The sequence below is a fragment of the Lissotriton helveticus genome, chromosome 8 (assembly GCF_964261635.1).
Source record: "Lissotriton helveticus chromosome 8, aLisHel1.1, whole genome shotgun sequence".
Lineage (NCBI taxonomy): Eukaryota > Metazoa > Chordata > Amphibia > Caudata > Salamandridae > Lissotriton > Lissotriton helveticus.
In genome coordinates this window covers 1,532,471,173-1,532,483,797 of record NC_136069.1, presented here as the reverse complement: position 1 = coordinate 1,532,483,797, position 12,625 = coordinate 1,532,471,173, and the positions used below count along the sequence as shown (strand labels likewise).

Here is a 12,625-nt window from a genome sequence, read left to right as displayed (position 1 = left end):
TTTCAATCTGTATGTGCTTTTGGTCTTTTAAAAGAGCTGGCACACACATAGAGGTATATTTTACAGAGTGCTCTGGGATCCCGTACGTGGGAGGGACAATTCAGTGCTTATGACTTTGATGAGGATTCCCCTGGAATAAAACTAGGATTACATGTAAGAAACTTCATTTATAAAGTTTCATGTTAATGTGTAGTTTCGTGCTGTTGTCTGTTAAAGAAGGGATGAGCAGAATGTGTGCCGCTCATCTTGCCTTAAATTGCCTTCATGGTGAATATAATTTTAGTCTTAGCTCGACCTCCTGGCTGTTTTCATAGTTTAGCAGCCCCAATGAGAACACCGTATTCTCTCAAGGGAAAACGCGGATAAAACTGTACATCAGAGAAGCCATGCAAAGCTGTATAGACAGACACTCAGAATCCAGAGGCTTTTCTTTATTTTTATTGTCACAATCATGAGAGCAGTTGAAAGCGGATTCTTGCTGTGAGACAGTCATTATTGCCAATTTGGTCATTGTATTGATTTGGTTTCGTTCTGAGAATCTACAGTTCTGATATAACTGAATAATTAGTTTGTTGTCGTTCAACTATTTCATTATTGTGGTTAATGCTTTTGTTTCCATGCAGGTGTTAAGATCATCACTCAGCAGGTGCAACCAAGTAAAATTCTTCCCAAGCCGATGGCGGGCGGCCTCCCCAGCAGTAGCAATGCACCCATCATGGTGGTGAGCAGCAACGGAACGCTGATGACCACTAAGCTGGTAACGACTCCCAGTGGTAAGCAAAGTTACTTTGGTCTCTTGGCATGATATCATCTGCGAGTAGATGCTTCCTGGATGCCAAACAAAGGCTATTTTGGACAAAAATTGAAGCAAGTGATTTACGAAAAAGATCAACAAGTTAATACCTCAAAGGGATGCAGTAATTCCCATTGGAAATCTGGAAACTTAAATATTGAATATTTTGAGGCAATTCTACTTCAGACGAGTACTGGGCAATTAAATACAGATCTGAAGTACTGGTATCCTCAAGCTACAAATATGCACAAAAAGTACATAGGTTAAGTTGATGTACCTAATTTTTGAGAGCGGGCACTAGCACGGTGGTTGCGCCAAAACACATTGCTGTTCATTTTCCACTGAGATAAATGAAGGTTGAGCTAGGCGGGTAAACTACATAATTTTGCATCTGTTGTGTGGGGTCTCAGAAATTTTGTGAGATTATTTGAAAATGACCGTCTGCATTTTTTGTTGTGCAGATGGTATGGTTCCGCCCGTAAATCTCCACAGCGTTTTGCATGTTGTAAAATCATTGATATGATGCTAAATAAAGCCCAGGGTGTTCAAGCTCTCTTTTGGAAGAGAGCAAGTGCCAGAGGGGAATGTATGAGGTAGGTAATGCTTTCGTTGTGACATGAACATGTTTCTCATTGTTTTACTAGTGTTTCTGTTCGAGGAAACCTCTCCCAATCCGGGTCTATCTAGTCTGCACCACAACTTCAGGAAGTCCCGTTTCATGGGTTTAGTAGGTCACATAGGTTTTTGGCCAAAATGGGTAGAGGTGGGCAATAAGATATGAGAGATCGAGATCAAGAAAGACGGTTGGTTGATTTGTGTGTGTGTAATTAAAATCGCTGAAGACAAATTTGTCCTTCAGATGATTCCTTCCTTCATTCTGATGCTCTTGTAAATCAAGATTGTCCTTCCTACTTTTCAGGCTGTAATCCATGTGTCCTCGACTGAAGAGTCTAGATGTCTGAAACTCCAAAGGACAAAACCCCTATTTTGTAGACTTTGTAAAATGACCCAGCCTTTCTCCAGGCTCCCTCTGATAGCTAAAGTAACCATTGTTAGGTGGCTTTTTTGTGTGTTTCTAAATATTACACCATTAGACCTGGCAAGCCTCCATAAGAACTTCATGAAGAGCAAAAGCAACATTGCGCTATTCCAAATACCTGTTCCACTGCAGCATTTGTAGGACAGCAATGCCGCCCATCCTGTGGGATATTTACAAGCACTGCTCTCTGGGCACATTTTCTATGGAAACCGCTGTCAGCCAGAACATTCTGGCCAAGGTGTTTGCTAACCCGATCCGCAACTATTTGGTGGAAAAAAAATAAAATAAAATAAGTAAAATGTTCTTCAAGGACACTCAGTACAATCGGCCATTGCACTTCAGCATCACAACTTGCGAGGTATCCCCAAATCTGGCTGTGCCCTAAATCTTCCCAATGTGGAAATCCACTGGCTATCTGAAGATCCCCACCCTTGACGGAATGGCCCTGGCCCACTAAGATTCATTCCAGATGTCAGTGGGCACCACCGCGGCCATCCAAAGGATCATTTTGCCTCCTCTTTCAGGAGACAAACCCCGATAAAAAGGCAAACACATAGCAGAAAGACCATTGCAATCGCCCTCGAGCTAAGAATATTGACCACTGAGCCATACCTTTAATATTTTGCTAAGCGGTTGATTCCCAAGCATAGTGTCTTCTGAGACTCACTTATAGCGTGTTGGCTGCACATTGGTTCCTGGGGCTATCCGACCCCGTCAAGGCACTTTCCTTTCTCTCGGTGTCGAGAAAACCTCATGTCTCTGTACCAAGCCCATCAAGCTACAGCTGCAGGCACCATTGTCTTTGTCCTAGGGCTTTCTGTCTTTCTGATTAAGGCAAAAAAGATCTGGGCAACGCAGAGGGGCAACAGAATTTAGGAGACTGCTCTATAAAATGTACTGAAGATTTGTACCTGATAGTGGATGTTGCGAAAATTTGTGACTCAATGAAAGATGTCAATTCTGGTTAGATTTAGTTTACTTACATGTAATTTAGCTTTATAGTACAGGATGGTAACTTGCGTTTTCACTTTGGATAGCTGCACACTTTTGCTTGTAGGTCAACCAGTCTTGCTCTCAATTCTCTGCAATAACCGTAAATGTCCACTGTAGCCTTGGGAATAGGGAATAAAAACCCGGTTCTCTCGGCGTAGAATTTCTTTGTATTTCCAAAACCACAGTTCTTATACGTTAGCACAAGAGGGAGCCATGGGACCATGCTCTCTTTTTGCTTTCGTACTAAACGTGATTGAAATCACGTGAACGATTAAATAGATGATTGATTACATGAAACGAACTGGGTTGCCCTTTGCACCTCTGTTATGATCCTCATGTATAACAGGCAGTGAAAGGTGAAATGCAAATGCTCAAAAAGAAAAATAAGGTTAAGTGGAAAGAATACTGTACATTTGAACGACACTTTTTCTTAGTGTCCAAAATTTCAAAACTGTTTTTTTTTTATATATTGTGTAATATGGTGCAGAAGTAATATTGATGCATTCTGCATAGTTTTCACGGATACTGAGCTTTTTCACAGTCGCTTATTGTTTATAAAGTGTTTTTCTGTTTTGTAACATGTTCTCTTAAATAAAATCTGTTTTCAGCGCTTTGATTTTTAGGTCGAGCCTAGGCAGCGCATGCGCCTTCTCTCGAGACACGCTGTATTCACTCTGTGGGCTTACAGCCCACCTCCAGCATTTGATTTGCTTTTGTCAGTGTCCTTTAAAATACTTTGCTTCTAATTGGATAATGTTTGCTGTGTGTCCTTACCTTTTTCGTTGTTTGTTCCTTACAATAGATCACCCCCATTACATGTGGCATTCCACTTCTCCCATTATAGTTACTGGTTTACAAACTTTTTTTTTAATCTGAAAAAGCACTGTATGCAAGCGTTTGTCTCTTTCTTTCCTTCTTGTTTTCTTTCCTGTTGGTGTTACACTATCGGCTTGTCTTCAGCTTTGGCGCCTGTATTTTAATGCAGCTTATCAGCATTGCATCCACTTCACAGCCGCCACGCTTCAGGTTTCTCTATGGCGGAAACACGCCTAACTTTTAGCGAAACTGGCGCAGCGCTTAATGTTTTAACACGGCGCTAGCTTTCTTGTTTTCAAAATGTCTATAGTACCCCTTGTGGCTCGTTTTCCTAGGCCAAGACTATCCTTAACACCCCCCACTGCTTCATTTGTGCCACCCCCCTCTCTGGCCTCTCTCCCGCCCTGCATGCATGTCCTCCCAGTCCCCAGAAACCATTGTTATGTTGGCACTGCCACCAGTTCGGCGCCTAACTTTGAAATTGCATATTCAGGTTTCCTGCTACCTCCCACAGCTCTTGATTGAAACTGCACTCTGCTCTTATCTCCTAAGGGATACCAGCCCTGAAACACGAGAGTGCTCCGGCTCTCCTCCTCTTCCCCTTCTTCCTCTTCCCCTTCCCCGTGCCATTCCCCAGAAGCCTTTGTGTTGCTCAGAAAGAGCCTCGGCAGGCACGGATCACTGCTCTCTCACAAGCATGCAAACAGCATGGCTCGTAATTACCTTGGATTGTGCTTAGAACACAGACTTGGAGAAGTGTGGCTCAACGGTTAGAGCGGCAGACCCCGATGCAGAGGTCTAGCCCGGGACCAGGGTTCAATTCCCCGCCTCGGTGGGTCTTGGGCTCAAAAATTCCACAGACCTGATAATTCTCGCCTCGGTGCCTATTCCAATGGTGGAGTCCCACTCTGCAACTCTGGGCAATAGCTTGCTTAATCTCCACAACGTCCCCCACAACGCTAAGGATGCCTGGCCTCCACCTTGGGGGTGCCCAGGAGTGGACACCTCACAGGGAAAGCCAGGATGGGTTCCACAGCGGTATTCGTACAAGCGCCTTGAGACCCTTGCGGGTGAGTAGTGCGCTATACAAGTATCAATTTATTATTTATTATTATTTATTTATTTACCTTCCTGGCTCCTAGTTTAGGTGATGGGTACCACCCCTCCCTACATGCGCACTCTCTATGGCTGAAAGCTTTCGACTATGTGAACACAAAGTGCCTCACATTGCACCTCTCACGTCACTACCCCCACAGTTCTACTGCACCAGACCAGTACAATAGTGAGTGCCTGCAAAAAAACAAGACACCCATTCCTCACTCAGTGTCTGCCCCTTCTCTTCCCCTCTCTCTACCTGTCCACCTATGCACCACAATTTGGTGTCTGGCACCTCTTTACATACTACATTCCCTCCATTCGTACACTCAAGGCGAGGCAGCACGCACCCCGCATTCCTGTGAGGGCCCTCAGTGCCTGGCACCCTGGCAATAGCAGCTTGAAGCGTTTATGGGCTACATACACCCCCCCTCCACTCCTCATCCCTCTATGTGACAATTCAATGCCCGTCTTTCTCTATGCTGGCTGTCTCCTTTGTCCAGCTATGCACACACTGCCTGCCATCCATATTCCCACCTCCCCTGTATCTCTCTGCACGCACACAGAGCCTGGCACCTCTCGGTTCTCCTTCCTTTTGACCTTTTGCATGTACCCACTCAGTATGTGATAACTCTCCAGGCTCCCCTTCCCCATGCCCACTCTTGTTGGACACACTGTTTGCTGGCACCCCTAGTTCCTCCCTTGTGTCTCCGAGCATGCACACTATTCCTGGCACCTCTTTTGCCCTCCGCCCCTCTACATACACTGCTCTGTGAGCAGAAAGTGCCCGGCATCTCTCTCGATCACCCTCCATACACTGTTTGTCTTCACCCTGCACCTGCTGTGTGTTTTGGATGCCTTTTTGTTGTGCACTCAGTTTTGTTCCTCTGCACCTGGGTCAGTTCGTTTGTATGGAGCCAAGTTTTTGTGTGTGACTGTTTGCACTCTGTATTTGTATTGCATGTTTGCTTGTGGCCTTAGACCACTGGTTAATAAGCCCCGAAGGAGCGGCATGCCATCACCCCCTCCCCCCCCCCCCCCCGACCAGCCCACCTCCAAGGATTTTCCTCTTTCCGTGTCAATTAGTTTCATATCCTCAATTCACAGCCTGGGATGGGGGCGAGGAATCTCCACCTGTCCCTTAAAGATGCCCTGAGTACAACTATGGGTCATGGGAGACTTGACAGATTTGAAGACAAAAGATAAGTAGCAACAGTAGATGTTGTAGCACCCAGAATAATGTGCTGCATCGTGAAACACAAGGTCCCCGAAGGCGAGACGTATTGGCTATGCCAATGCTTGTTTTCTATGTTGTCTAGCACCAGTAATGTATGCATGGAAACCAGAATACAGCCTCCTACCACATTCAAGGCCGCAGCTAAAAGGATTAAACTCATCATAACAATTCAACTATTGTGTTTGGCTGTTAATACTTAGTATTTTTAAATGATTTAAGGCATTGATGTCAGACAAACTTGTGAGATTTATGAGTGTTGCATGAAAGGTGGCTTGTTGGTAGAGGCACCAGCCTTTCCTTCTCAGATTTCTCAGGCTGTTTATAAGTACAGATCGTGGACCGTCTGAGTTAGTTAATTTGTGTCACCGGGACGTCCATTTTCCCTTATTTGCCAAAATCTGCAATGTACGAGTCGATGTAGTCCTTAGTAAAATAATAAAATTATTATTTGGTGGATAACAACAGTGTTCTTACCATGAAGAGAAGCATATGGTTGCTGTCATTGCCGAGGAAACGAGCTAAGTGGGCTTCATCCTGGACTCCTCCCTCTCCATGACCAGGCAAGTCAACAACGTCTCCTCGGCGTGCTTCAACATCCTACGCATGCTACGGAAAATCTTCTGGTGGATCCCCACCGAGACCAGGAAGACCGTCACCCAGGCCCTCGTCACCAGCCGACTGGACTACGGCAACGCCCTCTACGCCGGGACCACCGCCAAGCTCCAGAAGAGACTCCAGCAGATCCAGAACGCCTCAGCAAGACTCAACCTCGACATCCCACGAACCAGCCACATCTCCGGACATCTGAGAGACCTTCACTGGCTCCCCGTCAACAAAAGAATCACCTTCCGCCTCCTCACCCACGCACACAAAGCCCTACACGACCAAGGCCCGAGCTACCTCAACAGCCGAGTCAACTTCTACGCTCCCAAACGCCACCTCCGATCAGCCAACCACGCCCTCGCCGCCGTCCCCCGCATCCGAAGAGCGACTACAGGAGGAAGGTCCTTCTCCTACCTGGCCGCCAAGACCTGGAACTCCCTCCCGACCGACCTGCGCCTGACCCAAGACCACCTCTCCTTCAGGAAGAAGCTGAAGACCTGGCTGTTCGAGCAGTAGCGGCACCCCCCCCCCCCCCCCCCCCCCTCCCAGCGCCTTGAGACCCTACGGGTATGTAGCGCGCTCTATAAGTGTCATTGATTGATTGAAGTGTGTAGATCTAATTGTGTCATGCCATCAGATCTGATTTGGAGATGGTGAACAGGGAGATACTGTTGCTCTTCTAGAACAGGACTTACAAAACGTTTTACAACCCGCTGAATTTTCAGAATGACAAACGTCCTCGACCCACCTGATAGGCATGAGGTGGGCCAATGTTTTTTTTTTATTTAGCCAACTAAAACTTATTGTGGTAGCCCATTGTCATTTACTGGCAGCAGCTTTTCCATTTGAATGGCCACCAAATTTACATTAACACCTTTACTGATAAAACTATATAACACACAAATGATATGTGAAAATTGCGTTTCAGTGAATATTTATCATTTGTGCATCTCTAAATAAAGTGTCTTGATTTGTTTTGATACTACTAAAATGTGTTTCCAGCACATTTCAAAATTACAAAAAATGTGCTACAGCTTTCCCAGCTTCTGAATGTGTACAGTTCATTAACAGATGTTTACATTTTGATGTGTTGCAAAAAAAAGCATCCTACTGACTTTCCTTTCACACTCCCTGTTCTCAAGCAAGATTGTCACATTGTTACGTAATTTAAAAGCTCCTCAGAGAAAGAAAATCACCAATCCCCATGTTAAAATAATAAGCATCAATTTGTCAGAAGATAGTCTGACATTTGACCTCTGTCTTTGGCGCACCTTTAAATGTGACAAGATAAACACAGAATTTAAAAGCATCTTAATGTATTGCTCGGTCTTCCCGACACTGTAGAAGGGTTTCGTTGTAGTGGGGTTAGCTGTTACATAGGAGAGCATTGGGATACATTATTACATTTAATATTGTTATCTCCAGCTATGTAACCGCTACAACATTAATTCTTGGACTTTTTAAAATATTGATTACTAGCCCAGTTCACTGTGAAGTCCAATTTGTTATACATATTTTGGAAAAGGCCATCTTTGAAAGTTACCTTTCCCATGCCTAGAGCCTCACATTTCTCACATATAAATAACCTTTCTTAAATCATACATGCATCTGTCATATTTGTGTACATTTTCATTTCATACTCATTGCAATATTGGCTGTGTTAAATATTTCTTTATTTTAAATAGGTACCCAGACGACTTACACTCGGCCAGCAGTCACCTCTACTCTTGGGGCTCGGATGGCAACTACACCAGGAGGTGCCACATATGTCAAAACAACCAGTGGGAGCATTATTACCGTAGTACCCAAATCCTTGACTTCTCTGGGAGGCAAGATAATCAGCAGCAATATTGTTTCTGGTAGGTTTTTGAATTTGTAGTGGATATTCTACTCAATTATGGTGTTTTGTTCAGCTTGTAGATAACTGCTTTTTTTGTACAGATCATGTCTTAGTGTGGCTTTTTCTTGTGAGCGGGGGCGATTAGAGCAACGCATCACTACAACATGTAGTGGTTGGGCCCGTAATTGCCTTTGTGTTTAAAAAAAAAAAATGTTTTTAACCTGGGCAGCATTAACCATTGGGTGTCTGACCATCTCTTTGATGTCGGGGACCTGCCCCCGAAGCCCCTTTGCATGGTCAACAACTTCCGATTCCTTTTTTCTGCCTTTGGGGCAGGAAGCTTAGCAGGAACACAGAGGATATTCGAGAATGTTTTGAGTTTTCATCAAAGGATCGTGACATTGAGAGTCCTGAAGGAATTTGAATGATAGAGGGCTGATGTCGAGGGAAAAGAGCTTTCACCAAGAATTTTTTTTTTATATATAAAGGAAGATTACTTTCTGAAGAACTTCAACTACAAGGAGTTGGAGAGTGAACATCGGGGATGGTTGCGGCCGAGCTGTTAGCCAGAACTGGTTTCAGCCGATTTTGTTACAGGGTCCTATGCTGAAAAAACGGCCCCCCAGGAATCCAAAACCGACCCCCTCCCTGGCAGTCCACCGGGTAAATGCCCGGTGCCCGCTATGGCCAGTACGGCCCTGAACTTATCTTAGCATCCACTGCCGCCACCAACAACAAAACTGGGCCCACTAGAGCCCCTCATCAGCTGTACTTCCAAGACATTACATAGGATCATATTTTGGCAACCATAGGCGCCAAATATTGTCATGGTCATGCAAGCTTCCCTACCTCGTAGATGAGCCTCTGTAAGGTAACACACCTATTCATAACCCCAACCAATCCCTCCACTGGGGGGGGAACAGTTGCCCACTAATGATGGGGAATTTTTGTTGGGCTAACATCCAGTCTAGATTAAGAAGATTTTTCACATTTTGATTAGCATTAAGTGGGGTATTTAGAGTTTGGTGGACTTGGTATTCTAGCACAAACATGGTTGTGTACAGCATCTGACATAAGAGCAGTTGTCACACCCCATGATGGGACTAGCAAGGGTGAACAACTGGATCACCAGACTGGAGGCAGAGCTCATATCAGAAAAACAACTCGGGGTACCATGCCTCTACGTATTACCAAATGTTCATACGGGGAATCATCCGCACCCACCTCGGGACAACTGATCGTGTCCCTGTCTCAGAGGACAAAAAAAAAAAAAGAGACCATTAGTCAAAGCCATACCTTCATACATACAAGACACAAAGGATATGCTCAGCTTTTTTGAAGGGATCACATTTGCCCCAACATTGGAAAAGCTAATGACTCTGAATCTAGAAGCACTATATACCAACATCCGTCAAGAGGAACCTCTGAGGGTGCTGGAAATTTTACTTATCAATGTGGTGTGGGATGCAATCGCCCCTAGAGTTTGTTTTCGACTATGCTCTTCTGAGGAACTAATTTAATTTAAGCAGAATTTTCACTCCAGACCTATAGAATTTCTATGGATAGCGCATTTGTCCCTATCTCTTGTCAAGTAAATGTGCGCATAACTGCACCAGGCAAAGAAGAACTCTCTAAACTGGTGCTGATCTCCATTACAAGCCAGCCACAGTACTGCTACGTCCGTCTACTACGGCTTTCAAGCACTCCACTGTTCACTGAGTGAGTCCAACACTTCTGACCTTGCATCAGTGCCAAAGTGTTTATCAAGAACACAAATCGCTGAATCTCAGAGTCTTGAGCTTGATGAGCTAAAGTACAAACACTTAGATGGTTGCAGAGATGTCTTGACTTAGCCCCTGTTCCATTCCTTTCCAAAACACAATGTGGAAACATTTCTGCCTCTGTTGTGCAAGTAGAATTATTCAGCCACTGTAGTTGAGCCCCATCAGATAATGTCATACGTTTTACATCAAGCATGCCTCTGAAAACGTTCACCTGGTGACCAGCTCCAAATACTGACACTCTTCTCAAAGGCATTTGTTCTTCTTGCAAAAAGTGATCAGAGAGTACATGAAAGGACTGTTTTGAGCTTTTCCCGTTCTAAGGTGGCAGTCAGTTCCTTGAGAACTGAACACAGTTCTCTGCCAGCTCATGATACACCGTTTCAACTAATCTACCAAACTGATTTTAAATTCCTCTCCTCAAAAACTATACTACTGCTTGTTTTGACTTCATCCAGATGAGTGATTAATGTATAGGACTTGACTGTCAAGAATGTCTTTTTCTGGTACTTTAAGGATAAAGTGGTGTTGCAGACAACCCCAAAGTGTGCACCCAAAGCATCATCTGACTTACATCTCAACATACAAGTAGTCCTTCGTTCCTTCTTTTCAAACTCTTCACTAACTGTGGAGGTAGCCTAGCACTCTCTAGCTATGTGAAGATGACCAAAATGTTACTTATTAAAGACTATTAAAAGAAATTGAGCAACTTTGGACACCCCCTCTCTAAGCAATGCCTAGTATGTTGGCTATTAATCTTCATTTACTGCCGTTGGACAACGCAAACCGACCCCTTTGGTATAAGAGTGATGGTGTACTCCACTAGAGGTATCCTCAATGTTGGCTCGGTATGCTGGAGTGCTACCCCATGACCTCTTCTGTGCAGCAACCTGAACTAATAAGTGCACGTACATCAAGCCTCACTAGCTGCATATGAATACAGCAGCAGATCCTTTGTGGGACAGGCTTTTCTGCGTAATATGTTCAGTCCAGTGCTTAATTTGAGCCTGTGGTTTCCGGTGCCCAGCACCGGCACTGAATTGTCAACACCAGCACCTGCACACAGTGGCGCTGTTTGTCTAATTTAGAGATTAGCACAATATCAGTTGTTTAGTAATTCAATATGTATTAAAAAATGACTAAAACCTGCCACCCAAGCCATTCTTATAGCTTTGGGGGCCTGTAATCGTTTGAATTGTCACAGTTGCTGGGATGTTATGATTGGTAGTTGTATTGGTGCTCTCTTTGGCAGTGCTGTAGGGGCAACAGGTGTCGCCAGTTCCAATAGCCTCTTGTGGAGGGCCATGCACTTATATTCTTTACAAATTAAGCACTGCAGTATAATGTGCCCACTACCCACTTACTTTATATATGAATATCTGCTAGCTTTCCCAGCATTGCACTATAGACAACTATACCTCTTCCCTGTCATAGCCCATTGATTGTTACATTCTACGAATATGCCTTCAAAAATTGTGCTAGGTGGTGTTTAAGGGGACTGGGCGTATTCAGCACATTTACTTCATTTGCGGAAATTACAGTGCTTTTCAGTGAGGTGAATGTACTACTAAAACACTGTGTTTTGGGCTTATCATAATTTTACCACTGTATAGCACTCATTTAAAATACCAGGGACAAGTCATGTCAGTCTATCAAAGGTACCAATGCTAAAGAACTCTACTGCAGGTAACTAATTCATTTCTTATAAACAAAGAACATTTTAAGATTGCAAGCTTCTGGCTTAAAAAAAATGGTATGACCCAGTCATCAGTACTCCCACTTGGGGAAATAATTGCACATTCTTTCAGGAGTTGATTCGCCACTGCTTCTTTCTTGTTCATGGTACATTTTCAGTAGTCACTTCTCGCGTGCGTTTGTTCAACAATTGTATGAGTTACAAAGACAGCTTCTTAAGTAATGTAAAGTTTTGGAAACAGTGTTCTCTTTATGTATTGATATCGCATGCCTGTCCCTTTAGATCACCTGATGTGCTCAAATTCTTGGAACTGAGGGAATAAAATATGTAAAGTGCTACATATGTTATAGGGTGCTCAGATCCAGTCTGTGCTGTGCTGGAATGTTATATTCTCCCTGAGTCGCAGTCTGTAAGATAATTAAATAAAAGGCAAAATAAGTAATCTGCAGAGATGGCACACAGCCTACATCAGAATCAACATTAGCCAATGTACCGTTTTTTGAATTTCCTTTTATTTTATTGGAATGTCCTGTTAGTGTATTGAAGGGATAGAATGCCAGTTCTTTTTTCCTCCTGCAAAAGTGGGGGATTTAGAGTGAAGACTTGTTTAGTCCGTATGCATCCATCACTGGAGAGCAGCTAAAGATGGGCACAAGCAAAGATCACACATTAAAATGTCTTCAGAACTGATATGCGATAGACATGCATGCAACTGATTTAAGTCTACCATTA

General features: G+C 44.0%; 1 protein-coding gene across 6 annotated transcripts in view; it reads left to right on the top strand.

Annotated features, from left to right (window-relative positions):
• Positions 1 to 12,625, top strand: part of EMSY (EMSY transcriptional repressor, BRCA2 interacting) — a 377,116-nt gene that overhangs the window by 205,687 nt on the left and 158,804 nt on the right. For all 6 annotated transcript variants that reach the window (XM_078658523.1, XM_078658521.1, XM_078658522.1 and 3 more), the window contains exons 10-11: positions 624 to 773; positions 8,262 to 8,435. In XM_078658523.1, coding sequence (XP_078514649.1) covers positions 624 to 773; positions 8,262 to 8,435 — 324 coding nt within the window. The remainder of the gene's footprint in view (positions 1 to 623; positions 774 to 8,261; positions 8,436 to 12,625) is intronic.